The sequence below is a fragment of the Pongo abelii genome, chromosome 15 (assembly GCF_028885655.2).
Source record: "Pongo abelii isolate AG06213 chromosome 15, NHGRI_mPonAbe1-v2.0_pri, whole genome shotgun sequence".
In the NCBI taxonomy this organism is placed as follows: domain Eukaryota; kingdom Metazoa; phylum Chordata; class Mammalia; order Primates; family Hominidae; genus Pongo; species Pongo abelii.
In genome coordinates, this window is record NC_072000.2 from 40,134,397 (window position 1) to 40,159,001 (window position 24,605).

General features: G+C 51.5%; 1 protein-coding gene across 1 annotated transcript; it reads right to left on the bottom strand.

Moving 5' to 3' along the window:
* Positions 1–16,185: 16,185 nt before the first annotated feature.
* NKX2-1 (NK2 homeobox 1) lies at positions 16,186–20,036 on the bottom strand. Its single transcript, XM_024231642.3, has 3 exons — positions 19,857–20,036; positions 18,789–19,174; positions 16,186–17,828 (listed from the first exon to the last, which is right to left on the bottom strand). Exons 1-3 carry the CDS (start codon positions 19,931–19,933, stop codon positions 17,086–17,088), a joined length of 1,206 nt encoding a protein of 401 aa, XP_024087410.1. The 5' UTR covers positions 19,934–20,036; the 3' UTR covers positions 16,186–17,085.
* Positions 20,037–24,605: the final 4,569 nt, after the last annotated feature.

The window sequence follows — 24,605 nt, forward strand, 5'->3', positions numbered from 1 at the left end:
GTTTGACTCTGTCCAGTCTTCTGCATTTTGCTGAACAGGCACTGCCAATGATGCAAATGTCTTCTAAAGGAGCCTGCTCAGCTGAAGCCAGGGATGCCCTTGATACAAAAACACACACTTTCCACCTGCAATGATACCCTCATATTTACTGGTAAAATAATTCACATTTAACATTAAAAAGATTTTGCCAGCATATTCTTCCCCTAACATGCAGATAATCTTGAGCCAGGCCCCCAAGTCAATGAAAAGATGCTTCAGTTGTTTGGGTTACTATAAGGCACAGGGCATCTCAATCCAGAAGCCACTTCCAATCTTATTATTCCCCCCACCTGACTCCACACCATTGGCTCCATTGTGCCCCAAGGTTATAGCCCCAACTCACATGTGAGGAATGTTCACCAAGGGACAGCAATTAGGAGGACACTAATAGTAGACATTGCTCTTGTGTAATGGGTTCCCCTTGGTCATCAGAACCCCTCTACAGAGCAGCCCTGTGTGGCATTATCATTAACAATCAACGCTGGTTTTTAAATTCTTTTCTGGTAGATAAAAAGAAATTGTCAATTCCCGCCTCTACTCCCTACAGAATGATAGGATTTGTGAACCCCTCATCATTTTAGAAGATGGTTACCCTTTAGAATCTTAAAGATCTTGAATGGTGAGTGTGTTAGGAAAATTTAAGTCTGGAATGTAGAAAGAGATGAACTCTAAGGATTTTCTAACTTATTAATTGTTGGAATTCATTTTGTGTTGTATCTGGGATTTTGTTTGTTTTAAACAGTACAGCATCACCTCACATAGTTTTAATTTATGTAGCCAGGGAAATATAAAAGACTCTTCTCTTACTAACTAACAAAGAATTGGCCCTCTCTTCTGTCATTTTTGAATCAAACTGACCTAGGCTTTTAATAATTTTTGTTTACATAAAAAGAAGAAAAATGCTAATAATACTTCCTTACTTTTATATTTTGCATATCAGAAAGGATTACAACAAGAGAAGTACTGAAAAATGTTTTCTAAATTCATTGATTCAGAAAATATTTACTGAGCAAATATTATGTACCAGGCTCTATAACAAGGTACTAACAGCAGATTTACAGCAGATAAAGAGAGAAAGAATATGGTTGTTTACAGCTCTAAATTTAAGAATGTAAAATGTGAACACCTATCAAATCACATAGTCTTGGAATTTCCTTTTGTGTACTTGCTCTCTGCTCTCTTAAAAGAAAAAACTTTATTCTTATTCATTAGAGTAAGTTTCAACTTTATAACTTAATAAGAAAAAGTATATCTATGTCTCCAACTCAGGTGGGGCCATTTGAAGTTCTTCATAAATGTATAAAAAGACAAGGGCTTTGGTTTTCTTGTAGGTGTGAAATGAATCCATTACATTAAAATGACTTGTAATAGCAAGAGCAAGTAATGATTTGTATTATAAGCTAATAAAATGGGGGTTTAGGCATATTTGTACAATAAGGTCTTTTTAAATTCACTTGTACACACATTCCCTCTCATTCCTGCTTAAATGAACTTGGAAGATTGTTCATCATTTAGTATTGTTTAAATTACAAGGCACAAATCTGTCATCTGATTTTAAAATATTTTTCTCCCTTGGTAATGTAGATGACTAATGTCTATCTTTATTCTTCAAAGAATATGATAATGTGATAACATAATTTGGGAAAAAATTAGTTTTTTAATATCTCACATCTAAAGACCCCTTGGCATATTAGAAAATATAATATTCTTCTAAAAACACATTTTGCTAGCCCTCCTGGCCACTCATACTTCAGTAAACTGTACCTTTCTTTTCTGTTCAAAAAGTGCCACAAGGCCTCTCATACAAGCCAGTCCCCTTCATTGATGAAACCAGCCTACTTTCCATGGTACCTAATAATAAATGTTATGGCTTTGCCTTTAGTGATGGTAGTTCATTTTAGATCCCCAAACCACTTCCAATGTAAGAGTATGAGAAAAGAGCCTATCTACCAACAAAGGGAACCCAGGATGTCTTGTCTCAGCCTTACGATTCTTTTATGTTACATTCCCAGATTTTACATCCTCAAGAACACAACGCTAATATTTGAGAGAGATGTGTTTTGCTTTTACAATGCCCCTGTATGCAAGATACCTGCTTGTTTTAATTTGAAGAAGAAAAAAACTATGTTTACGTAATTTCAATTTCACATTACTCAAAATTGAGTACCTAAATCTTATCCATGTAGTAATAATTTCTCTATTGGAGTAATTGTTAAAAGCCAGAAGTTTGCTCTGTTGAAAGAAAGTGATAGTCCTCCAAATTTCATTGAAAGCTCTTGATTTTTTCCCCTTATTACTGTCTGATAAGGGAAACTCTTCCTGATTTTTGTTCCCTATTAGTAATGAGAATCCTACTTCTATTTGTGACAGTTTTCAAAACTGGAACTATCAAGTAATGCACTTAAACTTACTTTCCAAGGAAACTGAGTGAGAGCTCCTATACCTAAGTCACCTCTTATCATTCTCCTCCTTGCCCTTCCCAGAATGAATTCCCCAGTGATTTATTATATGAGATAGCAGACTTAGAGATGGGGCTGACTGGTGGACCTGCCCACTGCCACTGAAGTTTTCCTCATACCCTTTACATGCTCCCACAGGATTTTGTGTGATTCACTCCTCTCCAAGTCTCCTGGCAGCTAAATGGGAATATTGGAGAGCTGCCAGAGGGGTAGGTAGCCAACCTGCTTGCCCTTAATTGTGCCTGCCAGCTTTTAAATAACAGAAGTAGGGTCAAGTAAGTGAAATCATGAACTGAGGAGAATATTCTGAGAATGCAAAGGCAGTTAATGTCCTTCCAAGCCTCAGATGGCTGGCAACCCTTGGCAGAGTAATCTATGATTTGTGGCACCTGACCCTTCCACTGTGACTGTTATCTTGTATTCACTAGAAACATATTTACAGAATCTCTCCATTAGCAAAGATGCCTTGTGTGTGATTACCCAATTGTCATGGTCACACTAGGGTTTTGATACAGTTCCTATTCACAAATGAAAAACTGCACTAAACTGCACACAGGATTGGTTTGAAGCAGGAATCCTCAATCAAGGACCAAGACTTCTCCTGGTAGATCTCAAAGAGATTATTACACCACAGCCTTGCACCCCTTCCTCTCTAAAACTGCTTTCCCACATCCCCACCATCCAATCTCAAAACAGAGGCTCTCTCATTTATTCCCTTGAATTCTTAAAGATTCTTAATAAAGTTAAGAGTAACTAGCTATAAGAATGATCTAAAGAGGTGGGTCTGTTTTTAAGCAGACTGCACCTCAGAAAGTATTGGGAGGGCTCCCTGCTTAAACCAGTTACTATGGCTCTGCATTTACATAGTACTTAGTCTCAGCAAAGTATTTCCTCCTCAAATTTTTTTAATCAGGAATACAGATAGAGATAGTTTGCAGGCTGACTTTATTCTTACGGAATTAAATACAATAATTTTTTAAAAATATCTTCTTTGAGTCAAGTGACCATGAGAGCACCTGTTATTTAAAAGTTTATTGGGTAGTTTAAAAAGCAGTGTCTCCCTCTTCCCCCTTCAAAAATAAATGGCATTGAAGTCCTCCGTTTCTCTTGTTTAGATCCTGCAGTTGGCTTGCTCATGAATATTAACTGAGAAAGGTGAAGCAGTAATTTAGGGAATCGAATCAAACTCACTAGGAGCAAATAAGTGGTCCTGAATCAAAATGGAATAAACGATAACCCAGAGTCATTGTCAAGTCTCCCAAATGAAGAGATGTTCTGGGTAAATAAAAGTGGCAAAGTCGTACCACATAAACAAATGTAGAAGATAGATGCCACAGATCAAGAAATACTACTCAAGTGACCTGACTTGACAGTAATTGCAGGCAGCTTTTGAGAACTGCATGGGGGTTAAACGGCAGAGATCCTGACAACCTGGGCGACCGGCCCTGCGCAGCCCGGCAGGAGGCTGCGCCCAGAATCCTGGGCTTTGGGCCTCTGGGGCCCAGCGAGGAGATGAAGAAGTCAAGCCTCGAGCTCCCCGGAGGTTCGATGGCCGCCGGGCCAGTCCGGGCCAGTGCGGGCTCAGAGGAAGACCCTGCAAAAAAGAGCGCTCGCCCCCACCCCTGGAGCCGACCCTGCGCAGTAGGGCCGCAGCCGGTCCCCGCGGGCGGCTCAGCGGGCGCGGGCGGGAGGCTCCCCGAACGCACGCTGAGGTCAGGCTGACCACGCCGCCTCCTCAGTCGCCGTATCGCGGGGCTGGCGGCCAGCGCCTTAGAAGCTCCTGCTCCGCCGCAGGAAGAAAGACGCCCGACGGGCGCCCACTGCCCGAGCCCACGCGGGGGCCAGTCAGCCAGCGGGCCGGGTTGGGAAAGCTCCGCGCGGCAGCGGGACGTAGGATCCCCATCGGGGACCTGGGCGACGGCCTGAGCTTGGGCGCCCCTCCAGCTGGGCGTCATCTCCACACGGTTCTTCCCATGCGCCGCGAATTCAGCCCCTGTGAAGACGCTTTGGGCATTGGCGAGCAACAGGGGAAAAAAGGAGTCACTTAAATGGGAGAAGGAAGGGGGTGGTCATGAGCACTTGCAGGAAACCACACGGAAAAGAAATCCTCATCACTACCAAAAGTATTTCTAAGAAGTCCTAAGGTTTTATGCCTGGAGATTTCACTTTAAAAGCTGGAAAAAAATTATTCCACTGCTTTTAATTGAAGTAAACAAAGTGCAACAAATCCTAACTCAAATATGATTGCAGTGAGATTAGGGTCTAATTGCTTAGGGTTCAGGTGGAATCTGCGGGCTAAATCCTACAGGGCCAATCTGAATTTCACAATCATTCTGTCAAAAGGAGAGCGATGAGAGCCCACACGCTTCCTAACAAGTCATTTTTAACAGTTACAAGCTTCGCACAAAGACCACACAGGGCGTCTAAGAGATGCAAATCTAATCCCTGGTCATTCTACAGGCCTTCAACAAAGATGTGCTAAACCCTAATAGAAAAGAAATCAGTTCTCTGTCACCAGCCCCTGGTAAAATCTATTAGAGAATGGACAGAGCCGCATCTACAGCAGTTGCTGCAAAGGTTAAGGACAAGTACAAATAAGAGGGACCCAGTTTTGTTTTCCGTGTGAAATATCGGGAGAAGCTAACCCCCAAAGAGTGACGGGATTCGATCCGTGGCTTCGCATTCATTTGAATGCTAGAAAAAATAAACACACATTAAGACTTTTGAAGGCTCCATTTCTGAATTCAAGAGAGATGAAACAAATTCGCCCAAAAGATAGAAATCTTTGCCTCGGAAATTATCGGAGAATATTAACGGAGAGGGAGGGGAGCGCGCCGGTCGCGGAGGAAGGACGCGGGTACGGCCCCTTGCTTTGGGGTGGCAGAGCCGGGCTCAGGAGCCGGCCAAGCTGACTTCGCGAGGTGGCGCCTGGGCCTTTCCGGGGAAAGCCCCGACGGCGGAGCCGCGGCCGGGCGGGGACTCAAATGCTGGCGGCATCTGGGCTGGGGCCGAGCAGAGGGTGCAGACCGCGGGAACTCTGGGCGGCCGCCTTCTCACCCAGACGAGCCAGTGCTGGGCCGCGGTCCCTCTCAGCTACCTCGCCTGCCCGCCTCGGGGCTGCTGGAGAGGGGTCTGTGCCTCCCGGGCAGGGAAGCGTCTTGATGTGCACCCCGGCGTTCACCAACTAAATAAGGGCCTCGCTCACACAGTCGGTGTCATGCTGGGTATTAAAAGGGTTGTGCTGCAGCTAAAATATCTCACAGTGTGTGTGAACTTCATAAAAGGGAGGACCCGGGTTCCAAGCCCCTCGAAGTCCCCAAGCAGCCTGGAGGGTGGGGAACTCCCCTCTCCTTCTCTCCACACTGAGCCCCCGGGCAAGCCCAGGCCTCCTCCTGCGCCGGGGTCCCCGGGCTCCGAAACTGCGAAAGCCCTGCGGAGCCCGGCCAGAGGGGCAGAGGGTGGGGGCTGGGGGCGGGGACCTGGGGGGTGCAGCCCAGCCAGAACCCGCGGCCTAGCCTGATCGCGGGGAGCCGGGATCGGCCTTCCATCCTGGGAAACGACTCGGGTTAGGGAAGCGGGGTGGGCTCCGCTCGGAGTTCCCAGGCAGCTGGGGCGCCCTCCAAGTGACGCCTTTGTCCAGGCCGCGCTCGCGGAGAATAAAGGGGGCGCTGTTCAACCTCAGGGTCGGGGAAAACCAAGGGACTCTTTTTCTAAAATGCCCTCTCCAAACTACAGGGAGGAGGAATGGGACACGTGTGCAGAAAATGAGTTTTGCCTGTCTCCACAGAAGTTTCTAGAAGCTATTTCCTCTCCCCTTGGCCTTGCCCTCTGCCCCCAAGTTCCCTTGAATCTGTTCCTCTACAGTGTACAGAATCCGGAGCGGTCCACGGTGGAGGAGCAGGCTGGAGTCCGGCAGGCGAACTCCCGGTCCTGACCCCTGGGCTCCACAGTCTTTCAATTTGCTCTGGCAGGACAGTCCGCCTTCTTAAAGTCCGGAAGAAAGGAAGGCAAGCTTTTCTAGGTTTTGCCCCTCAGCTCAGAGACAGACTGCCATACACACATCTGCTTCTCCTTATCCCTCTCTATGCCCCTCCAGGGGAGGCATATGCCTTGGGTCCCGGCTGTACTCCCTCCTCCCCATCTACTGACATTAATTGAATTTCTCCAGGCTGCGGCTTCTCTTTGCTTCTATCATTTTTCTCCCTAGTCCTTTGATAGGCTGACCTTGGCTGTTCTCTGGTCTTCTTACTCCCCAACTGGTCTCCCATATGGGCCTTACTGGCTTTCATTCTTTATTACTTAGCCCATCCACTTTCTCTACTTTTCCTTTTAGTACTGACATTAGGATAAACAATACCGAATTGTCTATAAAGTAGGACTGCAGCCATGACTGGAATTGGACAAGAAAGCAAATAAAACATAGGCATTGAAATAAAGAAATGGAAAATGGGGAAGGATGAAGAAACAGATGAAAAGTAGATAATAAAGTCACACCAGGTTGTAAATACAAGAATAAGATGCTTGATGTTCCTGCACATGATCTTGGGGTCCTAATGAGGGTCTCACACACCTACACTGGGGAGGCAGGAGGGGTCTCCCTGAGGAGGGCAGGCTGAAGTTTCTTCTCCCTGACTGGGATTGCACCTGAAGACTTGGCCTAGCGAGCCCCTGTATATCCTGGATCCGGGAGGGTGTGAAGGGATCAGCACAAATCAACCACCACTTCTAGAAATAGTCATGTGGGCAATATATCTCTATGGGGTTGTCAGATGGCTGCAACTTTCTGCCCTGGATCTCTGCTGCTCTTGGGCACCACATTCTTGTCCACCCAGCCAAGCCTGGTCTGAGGCTGTGTCCTCAGTCAGGGGAGCCTGTTTCCCTTTCCCCTGGCAGACTATGTCCCTTGGGTCCCAGCGTCCGCCTCACCTCCCGGCAGTTGCAGGAGTTCTGTCCTCCCACTTTGCGGAACCAGGGAGCCTGTGGGAGGCCTTACCTCCACTGCCAGCCCCACCTCACCCCAGGGCAGATTAGTGCCTCTGGGCCACTCTCAATTATCCACAGGATGGGTTCTGGGTGGGGGCGGGGAGGGGAATCTAGAATTTATAGATGGGGGTGGAAGGCGCAGTGAGGGAGGTACAGGGAGGAAGAATGAAATATTTAGATCTTTGGGGTTCCTGCCATTTGGCCCCTATTAAAGAGAACCCTGGGGCTTTTAGAATGAGTTTTGCATGAAATTGAACAAGCAGGGCCATGAGCTGTACAGAATCCCACCTCCACCCCCCGCCCCCCACATACACACACCTTATTTATTGGTTCTCCTGAGATCTTCCCAGACGCAAAAACGCTTTACAAGGATATCCAAAAACACAACACCTGCCTACGAGGCACCACTTTGAGGAGGCTAATAAATTACCCCCCTTTGAAACAAAAATGGAATCAGCATTAAGCACATATTATTATTACGTTGAGTTTCAGTCTCCTAGAAAATTCGTTAGATGTTGATATCTGGGGAGAGACGGAATCTCTCTTTTCCTTAAAAAAATGCACCAGGAAAACAGCAGTAGTTCGCTGGCTTTGTTTGGTTTCGTTTATTTGTACAAAGAAAGATTGTGCTTTAAGATCTTTTTTAAAAATCCCTGCAAGTTAGAGTTTGCATCATCGTCGTGACCTAGTGAACTAATATTTGTATACTCTGGGATCGAAATTCCGAGGAAGTTTCTGCTCTTCCGCACACCAGACTTGTCGGTGTGGTCTCTAGGAGGGGTTGGGGGCCGCGTCCGCAGGGGGCGCGCGGCCGAGGCTGTTCCCAGCGCGGGAAAGGGAGGGAGAGCCTGGGCAGGGGCGGGGCGGGGCGGGGCGCGGGGACCTGGGTACTCGGAGACGCGGGGCGGGCGGGGGCCGAGAGCTATGCTGCCGGCTGGGTGTCGGGAGAGAGGCCGCGGGTGGGCAGGGTAAGGACTGGGACTGGGGAGACTGAGAGCTGGGGGTGCGGGGTGGATGAGGCTGCGGGCAGGAAACGAAGGGCCTGGGACAGCTGCTTCTCTTGGTCCTAGAAACCAAACTTTCGTAGGAAGAGACCCTAAGACAGCTCGAGATTTCAAGTGTCCACACTTCTAGTTTAGACACTTGGCAACCAATTTGGAACAGCCGGGCCGCGAGGGGCCCCCAGGTCTTTGGCGACGTCGTTGGGAGGCCGCGGAGTTGTCCCTGGGCTTCCCTGAAGGCCCCGCAGACTCCCCGCCAGTCCCGGTCACACCCAGCCAGGGCTTCGCAGCTCCAGTCTGAGAATGTTAGCCCCGGCAACCCCTTCTGGCGGTTGTTCCCTTAAAAACCGATTCATTTTTTCCGTCAAGTCTTCTACCCAATGGGTAGACTCTTCGTTAAATGACTGTTAACCAGTACTGAGTAGAAGCACAATCAACATAGTTTCTCTGTCACCTTTCTTGCCGGTTTTTTCCTCCCAACCATGGAGTCTCCATTTTCTAAGCAATTAAATTATATATTCAACAGGAATATTCCATTTAAAATAGTTCGGGACAGAAGACTGATGCATAAGGTCTGAAGCTGGAAGAAAATATTTAGTGCTTGCCTACAGATTCTGTCACCCATCATCTGCTCGGAATGCGCTCCGTATCTTTCAGCGTGTCCGGCTCTTATGATTGCAAATGGCCCTGTTTTCAAATGGAAATAAGACTTGCAAACTGATTATGTGTATTGAATCAGAATCACTCGCTAGATCCTCTTGTTTAAAATGTATTGAAAAAAGGATGATGGCTGCAGACCTCTGTAACCAGCTCTGTCTCTTCTCTGGGAGGTCGATCTATTTTGCAACTTTTTGCCATTTGAGCGTGTTTCAGCCAGATAATTACATTGCCATTGTGTTACCGGCCCAAAGCTCAGACATGGTACACACACCACCTCCCAGCCATCTCCCAGGCCCTCCCCACTAGAATCACCCCCTAAACACCAAAGGCACACGACACAGTCATCCACCACCACCCCCACCTCCCCATCACTGTGACCCAGCTATATATAACCAGCACTTTTCAGCTGCCGCAACCGCCCTCAGAAGCCCACACACTTTCACCAGGAATAGTTGTTTCTGTTTTCTCCCAGTCTCCTTTCCAGCCCCCTTTCTCTCTTCTGTCTTTCCAATGAGCTGAACCACATACACAACCCCCAAATAGCTTTCACAGGCACACCACCAATGCAATCTAAGTATTTAGCCATGTTGAGAATTTTCGACAACTAACTGTGTTGATGTGGCATTGTAATTGTTAGAAAATGGTTAATACAGGAAGGTTACTGTGAACATGTTTGTATGCTACCATATACCTCAAAGGGTTTCTCTTTCTCTTTACCCCCACCCAGTGCTAAATGATGGCCATGAGTGGGTTGGCTTTTTGTTAAATATTTCCAAAAATTTCTTCTGTTTGATTTCAGTACGAAGCCAATGGACTATGTAGATGTGTAGAGAGATGTTTGAGCTTTACCTATTACATGAGTTGTAGATATGATACAATGCAGCACTTCCAAAGTTTACTGCACCCAGGTCGAGGCTCAGGAGTCCTGCCAGGGAACAGTGATGCCAGGGAGCAGTAATCGACATTTCAGTTAATACTGCCAGGTCACTGGGTAGTAATGAACTAGCTACAATTTCTGTCTGCTGTGGCTTGAGGTAGGAATGTGTGCTGTGTGCACCATGGTGGTTTGAGAGTTGCAATTCTTTCTGAAGTAGAATCAGAAGGGAAGGAAGAAGCTGTCACTGCCCAGCCCCCCAGGCCCTTAGTCCCAACCCAGGCCTTGCAGACCTTGAGGCACCATCAAGTGGCCAGGCAGAGAGAGAGATTTAATCCTCTGCGGCTTGAGTCTCCTCTAGAAGTCTGTCGCTGCAAGTCTGTTTAGAGACCTAATGCTCTGAAAGCGTCTGTTGGGACCATAACTTTGCGAGGTTCGCTTTACACGTAGGCGTATCCAGTTCCTTAGACATTGACTGGGTCTCCTGGGTTGTGGCAGAGCGTGCAGTCAGCTCAGAGGAACTAGCTCTCGGTCCTCTTCGTGTCATTACGGTAATTCCCAGGTTTACTTCTGCGCGCGCGCACTCAGCCCCGTGTGTGCTGGTGAGATCAGGTAAATCAGTAGCACGCGGGCCAAATAAAGCCTTGTTTTCCTAGAGCTTTGGACTTTTAGAGCAGCAGCATTAGGAGGGAGAATGCTAGGCAAGGTAGACGCCAACCTGTTGTGGGTCATTTTCCATAGACTGGATCCAGAGCACAGGGACAGAGGAAGGATATCCAAAGATACTTCGTGGCCTGATATCTCTGATTTTATATAAATGAATGATCAACAATCACCAATACTCTAGAAATAGAATGTTTAACACTCCACCAACAGCCTGCTGTTACTAGCAGCAAGATCTAACAATCAAAGACCGGATTCTCCGGAAATGTGTGAAATAGAGGGGAAAAGGGAGAAGAAAAAAAAGTTTGTCTTTCTCCTTGTTATCAGACAACACTCAGACCTGCACTCTTATTTCCACTACTATGTGAAGGCTTAAAGTCTGAAATCAAGAGGACGTTTGCAACAAATGCGGAGCACAAACAGTTTTCATTTGTTTGTTGCTGTTGTTGCCCCAGGGCGGTAGGATTTATACCAATGATTTTTATAGATGGATAATATAAGTTCAGCAAGGGACAATTTTTTTGTTGTTGTTATAGAATGTCTCAAAAAGTCTTATCCACAGCTGTGTCTCAGACACCAAGTTCAAATTCTTTAGGAACAAATTTTAAAATTTCCTAAAACATAATTAGTTATCCAGAGTTTCACGTGACAATAAATACATATTCTGACTTAAAGTGGGTAAAACTAAAGGGTTTTGGTCTATTTGAATTTTTCAGGGAAGCTTTTTCATGAGACACGTTAATTGAGGTAGTGAATTTATTCAATGTTCTTACATCTAACAGGTTCTGTAAAATCTCTGAGAATTCTATATTACAGTTTTTCTTTTTGACTATCTTATAAAATAGATATATGTGTGTAAGATAGATACATATGTATATATACACGTGTATAAGATAGATACATATGTATATATACCTCTATACACACATACATATATATACATAGAAATCTGTGTGCAATCACTTACAGAGTAGGCAGAATCAGATGTGGATTTTAGGTGGGAGGCAAGAGTTTTCTTTAACAAGTCCTTTGCCTGCCACATTTATGTTATGTTTTATTTATATTTCAGGCAGAGCACTAACAGTGATCAATTTATGTTGAAGGGTCCTGCAAATAACAAAAATAGATAAAACAGGAAAATGAATTTAAATCTCGCCCTTTCCAAAACTTTGCTACGACTCATAATAACAAGGGTAATAAATGCCTACGAAGCAGAGGTCAAACGGGAAACATTATCAAACGAGGAGAGGCACAGGAGCCCAGGATCATGCCTCGATGCCCACCAAGTTGGGCATTAGGTCACTATCAGAGAGAAATGCAGCCAGCCACTTCAGCTATGGCTTCAGCTGGGGCAAAAGCTGTGCTGCCAAGTTGCTGAACCTGCTCTTTCTCCGTTCCTTTGAGATTCATTAAAGAAAGTTCAGAAACACAACTACATGAGGTGAGGATAAGGGCATATGCAGACCCCCTTCAATAAAACTTACTTTCGTCTACTCCCATCCATATCCAATTCCCTCAGCTTGGGTGGACAAACTTTCCAGAGAGGGTGACTGAAAATAAGATACTCCTTCTAGAAGCAACTGGCCGAAGGGGCACCAGAAAACTTTCTGTGCTCCAAGTTGAGGTAAGCTACCAAATTGGGCCCCACAGAGGGTGGCCTGAAGTCTCAGAAACACAGCTGCACAAGGAGGAACGCGTCAGCCAGGAAGGCAGGGAGAGCCAGAGGAGTGTGGTGTCCAGCGTCTCCTAACCAGGATCTAGCCGAGCAGAGAAAACATTCAGCCCCCTCCCTCCCAATACCCGTGTCTGTCACTTTCTTTCCTTTCAAAAAGAAAGTCCTAGTTGAACTAAACAAGCCAGTAACCCGTGCCTAAGAATCATATCATCTCAGATTCTCATCTCCCAATGGGCTTCCTAGTTCTCCACAAATAAAATCGTCTACTCTGCTTCCTCGCGCTAATAATTGGGGGGGTGGGGAGCAGGGACGGGAGAGAGATGTCTGGAGACATATGATCAGAATTCAAGGCAGCTTCTCACAACTCTCTTGTTTATAGAAAATGAATGTCTGCCTGGCTTGCTTTTAGTTCAGAAAAGGGGTCAGTCTTTATCAGCACGGTTCACACAGATCCTGGATTTTTTTTCCCTTATCTTAAATTGACCCGCTTTTAAGATAAAGACATAATAGAGAAAGCATTGACCTTACCTGGTCCCTAATGAGTTGGAAGTCAGAAAACCCGGCTCTCATTTCCTCTTATCTGGATCGCCTGAGAAGAGACTCGCGCTACCTTTTGTGCACTCGCGCCTCGAGATAGCCCCTCACTGACGCCTGGACGCAGTGAGCGCGCTGAAGGCTGTGCGGCCTCTAAAGTCTGAGAATTCCTCCCTGCGGCCTCAAAATTGGAGAGTTGGATGTCAGACCAAGACACTGTCACTAGAGCTCCCTAGCCCTGGTCCGGGAAGATTTAAAATCCCTTAGAAGGCTCCCGAGCAAGTCTTTCCCTATGAAAGGCCAAACTCTAAGCTTCGGGAAGAAGCCTCCTACAAGGAAACTGGTCTGGAGCGCCAGGGTCTCCGCGTCTCCAGGAGTGCGCGCCCAGAGCGTTTCCAGCGGAGACGGCCCCGGCCTGGCTCGGATTTCAGTCGCGGGGCCCCGGGCTACTTCCCACCGGGCCAGCAGCAGGGCCGAGCCGCCGCCCTGTTGGCTGAGGCATTCCCTGCCCCCACCCCCCTCCTGGCCTTGAGGACCGCAGTGTGTACCCTTGTTGGTAGCGGCAGCAGCCCGGGATCCCTGTCTCCCCTGCTCAGAGCATCTCTGTCTCGCCTTCTCCCCGCTTCTGAGCTTGGCCCAGTCCCTGACCCCCTCGCTAGCTGAGAGAGCTGCTTTCCTTCCTCTCCTGCCCACAGCTCCCAGTTCCCAGGCTGGGGCCAGGGTGGGGAGCCGCTTTGGGATGCTAAACATCAAAAAAGCCCAGCCTGGGGTTTCAGGGCCCGAAGCCACTAGAGCGGCTCTCCAAGGCTCTCGAGAAAGTCCTCGTGTTTACATGGTGAAGTGGGGGTGGGGAGAGGAGGAAGGGGGGTGCAGTGTGCAAAATCTCCCCACTCCTCTCAGCCGTTGGGGCCTAGGGATGGGTAGGGTACTTTGGCGGAGGCAAAGCTTCGCGGTGATCTCGGGGTGAACTGTACTTGCTCCCAAACCTCGGAAGCTTCCAAGCACCTCAGCGCCAGGGGCATCCTCAGAATGCTGATTTATCCGAGAGGGGAGGCCAGAAATTGGGCACGAGTTGATGCAGGAGATTCCCGGAAAGGAGGACGGTCGGCTTTCCAGAAGCCGACGGTGCTGTAGGGGCGGAGGGTGTCCCCAGGTTGCGGAACCCTCTTGCACTGCTCCCAGCGCGCACCTATTTCCCTAATGAAACGCTTCAGAGATGCGTTCTAGGTCTCTTCCCGCAGCTGCGACAAGTCCCCCAGCCGGGAGCGGGTACGGATGGAGCCAGCGTGATTGATGGCGAGAAAGAGGCTGAGGTCCTGTTTGTCTCGGTCCGCAAACCCGACTGAGTTCACCTTTCCCCGGGACAAGTAAACAGACTTCAAACTATGCCGACTCTAGACGGCGAGGAGAAGAATGTATTTGATGGAAACTCCATCCAGTGCAAAGATGATAAGGCCGAGGGTACCACAGCCTACTAAAATTGTGACTCCCAAAGGCTTGCTCCCGGCTAGAATGGGGTGTGGGGCAGCCGCCCGAACCACAGCCGGGCACCGCCCACCAGGTCCCCTCCCGGGCTTGGGCTAGGCTGGGGCAGGTTAAGCGAAGTTCCAATTCCGTGGGATCCGGACCTAGAGCCAAACAGCAGCTGCAGTATCCATGTCCCCTGCCCGGCCGGCCTGAGCTGGGTGCCTTAGCCACCTACACTCCCGGTCCCGGAACCACAGCTGACCATTCCAACGCAAGTGGTCGAATTTACGGGTTTTTGTTTGTTTTCCAAAAGGTGAGACCTGTTAAAATCGCCCTTCCCCGCCTTCCAACCAGCACTCTCACTAGACCCAACCATCCTCTTGGGAATCTTCGAGTCCCTCTGGCTGTTGGAAACTTTGTCTCAACAGTGAGGCCCAGGTTTCTGAGGGAGAAAGCCCGGCCTAGCCCCCAGTCTTAAGGCACCACGCCAGAGGAGGCTTCAGGAAATCAACAAAGAGGACTGCTGGGCCCGGAGCGAGGACTCCGGCCAGTGTGCTTTCCTCACAAGCTCTTGGTTGGGGAGCGGGAGAGAGGGATTGGGAAAAGATGCAGACGAACAACGAAATGAGAGAGGGGAAGAGAGGAAGAAAAAGAAAGTTGAAAACCTGGGCGAGAAGTGAGTACATGCCAAATAAGAATCAATTGCCCATAATCCAATACTTTCAGGCCTAGAGGAAAGTGCTGGGAGGGACGTCTGCCCGTAGCTCGCTCAGCTGCCTTTCGACCGGAGATTTGGCAAGGGTGACCCGGAAGGGGCTACAGCCCATTCAGGGACTACAATTTTTCTGTGTTCGAAACCATTCCTTCTCCCCTCTCTCTCATCCCTAATGGATCTCCCAACACAAACACTGAGCGCTGAGGAAACCAGGAAATTAGAGGTTGGAAGAAAGGAATCCAAAATGATTTATTATTGATTTATTGATTTATTTTATTATTATTATTATTTTGCTTGGCGTGGGAGGTAGTGGCTGGGAGGTGAAGAACTGTAAACAGGAGAAAGATTCATTACTACAAAAATTTAGGATCCCAGAGACAAAAACCAGTACAACAAAGAGTGAAATCTCAGCTCCCAAAGTCCTTCCTGGGATGTCCTCAGGCCTGTCACCCAGTGTTACCCCATTGGAGGCCAAAGGAGCCAAAAGCAGCAGGGGCTGGAGGTGTCTGCTGCTGGTCCCCTAGAGGGGTCCCTGTTTTAGGGCAGAAATAAAACCCCTGAGTGACTTCCTCACTTTCGAAAACAGCCTCCCACCGAATTCTGTGAAGGAGCTCAGCCACTGATTAGAAATAAAGGTTTGATGTTCAAATCTACAGAGGTGATCCATTCACTGAAAACCATAACTCACTCAGAGTTATTTAAAATGGGTGTCGTCTCTCACTGTTTTAAAACTTTGGCTCAGCTTTGTGAGACCACAGTAGACAGTTCTGAGACTCCTATCAACAGAAGCCTGACTCAGAAAATGAATTCTTTGGTCTCTTTCTCTTCCTGTCTCCCTCTCCCTCTTGGTGGAAGTAGTTTGGTATTTCGGTCCTCCACTGCAGTCTCAGGACTGCTCGAGATTCGTTTCCACACAATTTCTGAGGCAGAACAAAACTCCCTCTTCCTGTGGGGCAAGGACTCTGGGCCTGGCCTCCTTACCTCCTTAACCGGTTCAGAATCCTTTGAGCTCAAACCCAAACAATTTGAATCTCATCAGACCAAAGACAAGATCCTCCCAAGCCCCCGCCCTCAAAGCCATTTAAAGCCAAATCAAAACCAAACAAAAATGAGGGTTTTAATCAGAAAAAGAATCTTTTTAATTTGTATAATTTATTAGAAGCTTCTTAGGAACTATATTTAAGCCAAATATCTACATAAGTTACAACAGAAAAAGACTGACGCCGCAAATACCAAACTGCCAAATAATATACACAGATTTGTCAATGCCCATAAAAAAATGTGAAGGGCTGGGGACTGGGAGTGGTTTTTCTTTTTACAACAAAATGTACAGATTACTAAAAACTAGGCATTTAGTCCAACTTTTGACAGCGTTTTACAGCTACAAGTTCACATTAAACAAACTATTTTCGCGGAGGGCGGTCGCCGCTGAGCCTAGGCGGCCAGAGGGTGCCGGGGAGGGGGCACTTCCTTTGTGTCAGTGACAAGTGGGTTATATGGAAGGCTCTTTCCTCTCCCCAGCTCCCGTCCTCCCTTCAAAAAAAAAAAAAAAAAAAAATTCCTGGTATTTACAAGCGAGTCCACTTTGCTGGCAGAGTGTGCCCAGAGTGAAGTTTGGTCTTTAGAGTCCAGAGCCATGTCAGCACAGAGCCCTCTCCAATCTGTGCCCCGCCCTAGCGTGGGAAACCCATTTGAATCACCAAAAAAAGACACCCCCAAAGCTGTTTTATGCCCTTCTCTGCTTAAAGATTCCTTAAGAGATTGGATGAGCTTGGTTGTTTTTATTTTCTTTTTTTAAAAAAAAAACCCCACAAATTTTAGGGAAAAAAAAGAAAGAAAGAAAGAAAGACGTCCAGCAGTTTGGCCTTTGTGGTTTTTTTGTTCCTTGGTCTAAACGCGGCCAGGTTCTTAAGAAAAGTCGAAGCGCGTGGAGCAGCGGTGGATGGTGGTCTGTGTGGCGGGCAGGAGGGAAGCGGTGAGGCAGAGCGCTGGGCTAGGGCCGGCCCGGCGTCCTCTCACCAGGTCCGACCGTATAGCAAGGTGGAGCAGGACATGGTGCCGTAGTCCGAGCCCGAGGAGTTCAGGTGGGACAGGCTGGATACCTGGCCCTGCAGCGCCGCGGGGCTGGCGGCGTGGTGCGCCAGGTCCGGAGACTGGCCTGCGCTGCCTGGCTGGTGGCCCGGGTGTGCGCCAAGGCCGGCGCCACCGCTGCCCACGGAGATGGCCGCTGCCGCCGCCTGCGCGGCCTGCGCCTGCTGCTGCGCCTGCTGCTGCGCGTGGCCTTGTAGGCTGGCGGCGCCTGGCGCGGGGGCACCCGCCTGGCACGGTTTGCCGTCTTTCACCAGGACCGGCACCGCCACACGTCGCGGCGACTGCTGCTGAGCCTGTTGCTGCTGCGGGCACCCGGCGCCCCCGCCGCCCCCGCCGCCGCCGCTGTCCTGCTGCAGTTGCTGCTGCGCTGCCTTGTCCTTGGCCTGGCGCTTCATTTTGTAGCGGTGGTTCTGGAACCAGATCTTGACCTGCGTGGGCGTCAGGTGGATCATGCTGGCCAGGTGCTCGCGCTCCGGCGCCGACAGGTACTTCTGTTGCTTGAAGCGTCGCTCCAGCTCGTACACCTGCGCCTGCGAGAAGAGCACCCTGCGCTTCCTGCGCGGCGCGCTTGGCAGCGGGGCCATGTTCTTGCTCACGTCCCCCAGCGAGCCCAGGCCGCCCATGCCGCTCATGTTCATGCCGCTCGCCGGGCCCATGAAGCGGGAGACTGTAAGCGACAAACGCACAGCGTCGGCCGGGGCCAGGCCGAGCCAGGCCACCCGTTTTCCGCGCCATTGGCCCGCCCGGCCCGCCCCGACCCGACGGCGCCCTCCTGACCCAGGCAGCCTAGCGCTGGGGCCCAAGAGGCCCATCCGCGGGGAACTGCCAGCGCCTGCCCCAGGCCGTGCCGTCGAGGGGGCTGTACTGGAGCGCTCACAGCCTCAACCCTGGCTGCCCTACCTCAGTCTCAGTTCCCTCTTTCGAACCAAAAGACGCAGGGGGGAAAGGCCGCTTCTGCTCCTTTCGTGCCCAGCCCGGGTCAGAGCAATGGGATTAGCTGGCCACAGGCGGCGAACTGGGCTCAGGCCGGGAGCTGGGGTCCGACGGTAGACCCCAATTTGTAGAGGTTAGGAGAGGGGGTGTTGACTTCCAAAAGCTGGAGCCCCCAGACGCTTTGCCTCTTGGTTTCTCTCCTGTCAGGCCCCAGTGAGGGCACCTGCTCGGACCCTTAGAGTCCCCTCTGGAACTGCGAGTCCTCCCACCTGCCCAGACTCTGCTGGAGAGAGGGCCAGGCCGGGCGCTCGAGTGCCTCCCAACAGGGCAGCCTCCCTCCTGGCCGGGTCTAGCCTCTCCGCGCTCTGCTCGCCCCTGCTCCTTGAGCTCGGGGTCGCTTCCCTCGGCTCCCCGAGGTCTTCGGCGCCGAGCAGAGCTGCCAGTCCACCGCGCCTAGGAGACGCCGAGTACCCGCATCTGACCGCAGGAACCCAGCGCTACCAAGTGCCTGTTCTTGGACCCAGCCGAGCAGGCGGAAACATCCCCAGCTCCCGCACCCAAGTCCCTGGCGCCGCTGCCGGGCCGCCCTCCCTGATGCCCAGCGCGCAGCCTGCCGGCGCCGCGCCTTCTGGACGGCTCTCGCCGCACCTCCTGAGTTCAGCCCGCGGCCCCGCAGTGGGGCGGCCTCACTTACTGGCGGGGAAGCGCGGGTCTGGGTTGGCGCCGTACCATCCGGGGCCAGAGGCGCTGTTCCTCATGGTGTCCTGGTACGGCGGCAGCTCGCTCATGTTGCCCAGGTTGCCGTTGCAGTAGCCCCCCACGGCGGAGTGCGAGAGCTGGGGCACCCCCGCCGCCGTCATGTGGTAGGCGGCGGTGACGGCGCCGTGGTGCCCCACGGCGTGCTGCTGCATGGCCGCTGCCGGCGGTGCCGCCTGGCCCTGCCTGTACGCCGCCAGCGGAGCCCCGAGGCCGCCGCCCTCCATGCCCACTTTCTTGTAGCTTTCCTCCAGGGGACTCAAGATGTCAGACACTGAGAACGGAGTCGTGTGCTTTGGACTCATCGACATGATTCGGCGGCGGCTGGAGGAGGAAGGAAGAGGAGGAAAAAAAAGGGAGAGGGGGAAGGCGAAGCCTCGCTGCTTTTTTTTTTTCTCCCTTTGCCAAATATTCTGGTGTTACCTTAACGCCGATCTTGTTGGATGTACACGTAACGGAGTGGACCGAGTCCTCCTTAATTGGCTTGAGTGGAGGCTCGGGGGCTGCCTCGCGTTTGTTTTAGCCCGGCGCCAGGTTTTAGGCAGCCACCAGAGGCGGGGCGTAAGCGCTAAAGCAACAAGACAATAGAAGCCTACATCTTGCCCGAGATAATTAGCTTACATGCTGATGACAAGGTAAACACCTTTAAGTTTCACTTGTCAGGATTTTTAGGTCTCAAAGAGAGAGAGAGAGGCAGAGACGAGACCCAAAGCATTTCCCCCCTCCCTTGGACACCCCCACCCCCATTTTTTGTGGGGTACCAGCGGAGCGCGGGGAGGAGGTGGAGGGGAGGGGAAGGAGGAGGGAATCGAGAGCGGGGAGGGCAGGAGGTGGGGTGGGGGAGTAACAGAGGAGAAGAGATGGTTGAGAGGAAGGAAGGTGAATGCTGCTTTGCAACCAACTTGCGGAGTTACAAAGTGGAACCACTTTCCAATTCGGTCGGGGTTCCCCGGGCACGGACAGGTCTTTAGGAGGAGGGGGCTGAGGGACAGGGTGGGGGTTTCACCTGAGCCTGCCGGGGCTGCTCCTCCCTCCCGCCGCGGCCTCCCAGCCCCGCGCCTTCCCACTGCCTCCGGACCACATCTGGCTTCGCTGCGCTGAGCCCCAGTCGCCAACAAATGAGCGAGCGAGTCTGGGGACGAACCCTGGGGCCGCACTGTTGGTCTACGTGTCTGTCAGTCTGTCTGCCTCTCTTCTGCCGCCGTCAGAGGGACACCTCTGCTCCCCGCCCCCTTTCCCCCTACCCGAGAGAATCCGAGCGGGCGGAGGGGGCGCTGAGTAGGGGATCGACTGCCTCCCGGAGGCTGTCCCGGATCCCCGAGCCACCACCCGCCCCCGCAGCTCAGGGGTTTTTCAGTGGGCCACCCCCGCCAACACGCCTCCCCCCAGGTCTTTCCCCACCCCCACCCCCGGCCGAGCAAACACAGCACTAGCCCCCAGAACTGGGAGGATGGGAAGGGGTCTCACGGGAGGGTCCGTCACTGAAGTTGCCCCACCTCGAACAAACCTGGTGTCCCTGACCCTCGCCCATCTCCCAGACACGCGGGGATCTGGGGCTGGAGCTGACTTTCCGAGGACATCACAGCCCCAGCACCCGAGCCCAGAGCCACGCTGTTTTCCCCTCTGATGCTTCAGGGAGCGCGCGAGCAGGGAGCGACGTGAGTGCCCGTCTGTCTGTTGCCGGGCGGAACTGAGCCTGAACCCCGGAGGCTGGAGCGCTGGCCAGGAGGGGGCGAATGCCGAGGTGCGGGCAGCTCAGCGGGCGGGAGGCTGGGCCGAGGCTCGCCTCCGCCCGCAGCTCAGCCATGCAAAAGTGCTCTTGCTTCCCGGGAATAACCAAATATCTTTGTTTAAAGTGGTGGCGTAAATGGCCAGTCGCTTTGTGGCCACGCTGGATATTAGTAGATGAGGATCATTCTGCTTCAATTGGGCGCCTCTCATCCGACGAGCAAGAAACCGCTTAGGAGGAAGTGGGTTTCCTGTCTGCGCGTTCCCAGGCTTCAAGTGTGGGCCCCGCGCCTTGAGGGTCCTTGGGCGCCTGGCGAGGGGGAGCTGTGAGCTGCGCTCCCCAGCGGAATCGGGGGTATCTCCCGCATTGCTCCGGCCAGGCCGGGGCCTGCAGCCGAGTCGACTACCGAGTGGAGCACTGAACGGCGCGGATTTTGAGACGGACTCCGGTTTTTGTCCTTGGATTTTAAACGTTTTTATTATTGTTTTTGTTTTGCTTTCTCTTTAGCTGTTTTAGCCTCCTCTCCGCGCCAGGGGCTGGGAGGGCGGAGCGCTCCCCGGCCGGGCCCGGCAGGTGCCTCCAAGACACCCGCGCTGGTCAAGGAGCTTCTTGAATTTAGTTTTTGTTTTCACATTTTCTTTTCCCTCCTTATAGAGAGGGAGCTCCTGATCATGACGAATGGGCAGTTTTGAGCTACTTAATTCATCCAGGCTCCCTTTTTTTATTAATAGCAATTATAGTAGAGAAAGTTTTATTTGTTTTAAAATATTTCAGCCCTCTCCTTGAAGAGAGCTCTTACTTCCTCAATACAAAGCCAATTTCTATACTAACATTCGCTTTTCTCACCGCCTACCTTCTTTACCAGGGGGAAAGAAAGCTCAGGACACCCTCCGCTCTCCCACCTGCGCCCGCGTTTTTGTGCGGTCCCCACGGCAGAGCTGGGGAGGCCACCCTACGTTTGCGCAGGGAGACGCGCTCGCCGCTTGTGTTGCGAAAGACCAGAGCGAAGCCCGGCTCCTTGCCCTTCCTTCCCAGGGGCTTCTCTGGGGGGCGCTCTCAGGCCCCGACGAACTGAGCATGGATCACTGTGGTGGCTAAGCAAGGAGGGGAGGCGACGCCGGGCTTAAGCGAACCACAGAGGAGAACTGGCAACGCTGAATACAGACCTTGTCTGCAGGCGCGACCTGGCCGGGCCTGCGTCGCGAATGGGGGTCTAATTGCGAAGGCGGGGTGGGTTTCCCAGTCACTCAGCTTCTTTCTCTCACCGCCATTATTTCATAGTTGTTTGTAAGTTTAAGAAACACTAAGTGTAGAATGTTGTACATCTCTTCCAGTCTCAACGCCATTTAGAAATGGAGATCAATCTTCACAAGGTTTTTGTGAGATTCAAGTAAGATGGAGCACATCAAAATGCTTTGAAAGCTTTGAATGTTTTTCAGCTCAGTGCCAGCACTGGAGATGGCGGTAGTTATTATCATGACTATCCCCACCCCCTCTTTAGGTCCCAAGTCCTGAGTAAAAGGAAGAGTTGGGTGAATCTTCCACAGCCCCTGGGTCCTGTCTTCTCGGCCTTCGTCCCTTGGCAGCTTTTCAATCTCTCAGCAGGCCACAGGCGCACGTGGCTGGCAGCTCCCTGGCCTCCGGTTCTGACAGTCCCGGGGCATCCCGGCCTGCAGTTCTCGAGGAAACCCCCCGCCCCCCACGCCTCGTTCTGGACCAGGAACCCCCTCCCCAACAACCGCGCAGCAAGTGGCGAGTCTGGGAGCTGAACTGGAGTGGAGCTCGAAGTGGCTGGGGCTGGCAAAGACTCCCGATTCACTCTGGGACACAACTGGGACGGCGCTTCAACCTCTGCCTGCAGGCGTGCTTCTCGCGCGCTCCAGCAAGCTCTCTGGGCCTTTGCAGCGCCCTGCCGCCCAGGCTCCAGCGCCTCTACTACCTTAGCCCCTTCTCAACACGCGGCTCTGCCTTCTTCCCCAGTACCACTGCACTGCCGAAAATAAGCCCGGAGACTAAGGCACCTTGTGGGGAAGAGAAGGATATCTGCATCTCCAAGCTTATCCAAGCAAAGGCCTCCAGAGTCCCTCCCATGGCCCGAAACACCTCCCTCTGACCGAAGAGGGTCCTTTCTTTCCGCCGCCTCCTGGACTCATCCTAAATAGGGCAGACCCGGGCTAAACCAGTGATTTTTTCCCCCATGATTACGAAGAACCCCGATTGCACTTTGCGAAGTCTGTGCGTATTCCTTTATCCCGCAACTAACTTGCTCCCGGGTGGAGTGGGCACAGTGGGGAGCGGTCAGGGCAGGGCAGGGCCCAACGCTGGCCCCTCGCGGAGCTTTCCCTGGCGCGGCCTCACACGGTCGCTGCCTCAATTCCGACCACGCTCTGCTTCGCTGGCTGCGGCTCGGCCAGGAATCCGAGGGGGCGCAGGCCCAGGCTCGGCCCTAGATGCGCGGAATCGCCGTCAGTCTGCATATACCAGCTTGGCCGCAGGGAAACTCCTTTCTCTCCCTCCACTGTCACTTTGCGAGACAAGAACAGAGGGCTCATACAGAAGAAGGCTAATTTGGGGTCTGTAGCTTGGACCAGGAGGCACTGTGAGGAGGAACCACCTGTCTCACTGCCCCACCCCCCAACTGCTTTTTCTAACTCCCTTTGTGGTCCTCCACACCTCTTTAGGGCGCTGAGCCACTCTGTCTCCTGGTAGTGTTATTTTGCTCCAAGTTTTATCGCAATTTTTGATTCACTCGACAGTATTTATTCAGCTAGGGCTCTGCGCCAGGGACTACGCAAGGCCTGAAAATTCAAACTTAATCTAGATGCAGCTCCTACTCACACGGAACTTACACATTCACAATAAATCACCCAAATAATATGTAGTTACTTTCTGACAGATGTTACTGCAGGATCCAATGAGATAGAGAGGGTTGTAATGGAGATTTGTGTGTGGGTTTTTGCACCATTTCTTGATCTCTCAGCATTCCAAGGTCGTGAGAGGAGTCCTTGAGTGGAAGTCCGTCCTAGGTTTGAACCCTGGCTTTGCCTCTTTCCAGCTGTGCAGTACCGCTCTTGTGGGCTCCCGCCACACCCTGGAGTCACTCCCATCACAGCCAGAGTAAACCAGTGTGTGTTTTCTGGCTTCCCTCCTTGAGGGTGAGCCCCTGTTTTATCTATCTTTGAACCCCCCAGTGCCTCGAGAAACGCTAAGGAAACACAGCCTCCGAGCACCTGTTTCCTGAGCTGTAAAAAATGGTCACAACCTGCCCTGTGTACTGGCTTGGTTTGTGCTAGGGATCCAAACAATTCAGGATGAGATCATGTGCCTGAGTTTGTAGATCACAAAAGTCGCTAATAGAAGGAGTTATTCCTTCTGATTCTGTATTTTGAATTTAGAGAAACTGTGACTCTAGGCCTCTGACCTTCAACAAGAAGCACTTGGGCCCTTCAGTTGCTCCTGCAGTCTCCCACAGCTAGGCACAGGCTTCTAAGCCGGGCTGAGCTGGGCTCGCGAGTGCCATCGAGGCAACCAGGCGCAGGGAGCGGAAGGCAGGAGTGTAACTGGGCGCTGGGGGGCGCTGCTCAGCAACCCCAAGATCCGAGGAATGCCTCCGGGGGATGATTTCTCTCTGGAGGGGTCTCGCAGGGCCCCCTCTGCGCGGCTTTCTCAGGCACCAGAACCGAAAGCCTCGGGAGGGACCGCAGGAGCCCGGGGCGTGCAGACAGGTGGCTTTCACAGACGCAGCGGAAGGATCCCTCTACTGCTCCCTTTCCCAGTTTGACTGTCTAGGGCCTTTGAGGGGACTTTCCTTTTGGGAACGCTTTTCTCAATGCGTGGCCTGTGGGCAGGCTGGGAGTGGGGCGCCAAGACATCCGAGGGCGGCTTCTGCTTCTCCCTTTCCCTCACAGGCATGCTCTGCGGAGGGAATGGGAGGCGAGGGCGCGTCTATGCGGGCCAGAGTCCGCCGAAGAGAGTCCGGCTCTTAGGCCTTTGGTGTTGAAGAATCTGCTCCTCTGTCGGGTCAAG

Coding starts and splice junctions, on each gene's coding strand:
- NKX2-1 (XM_024231642.3), bottom strand. CDS start 19,933: ATGTGGTCCGGAGGCAGTGGGAAGGCGCGGGGCTGGGAGGCCGCGGCG. Junction 19,175..19,856: donor AGCAGCCCCGGCAGGCTCAG/GTGAAACCCCCA, acceptor TTCCTCCTCCAG/CCGCCGCCGAATCATGTCGA. Junction 17,829..18,788: donor AGACCCGCGCTTCCCCGCCA/GTAAGTGAGGCC, acceptor TGTCGCTTACAG/TCTCCCGCTTCATGGGCCCG.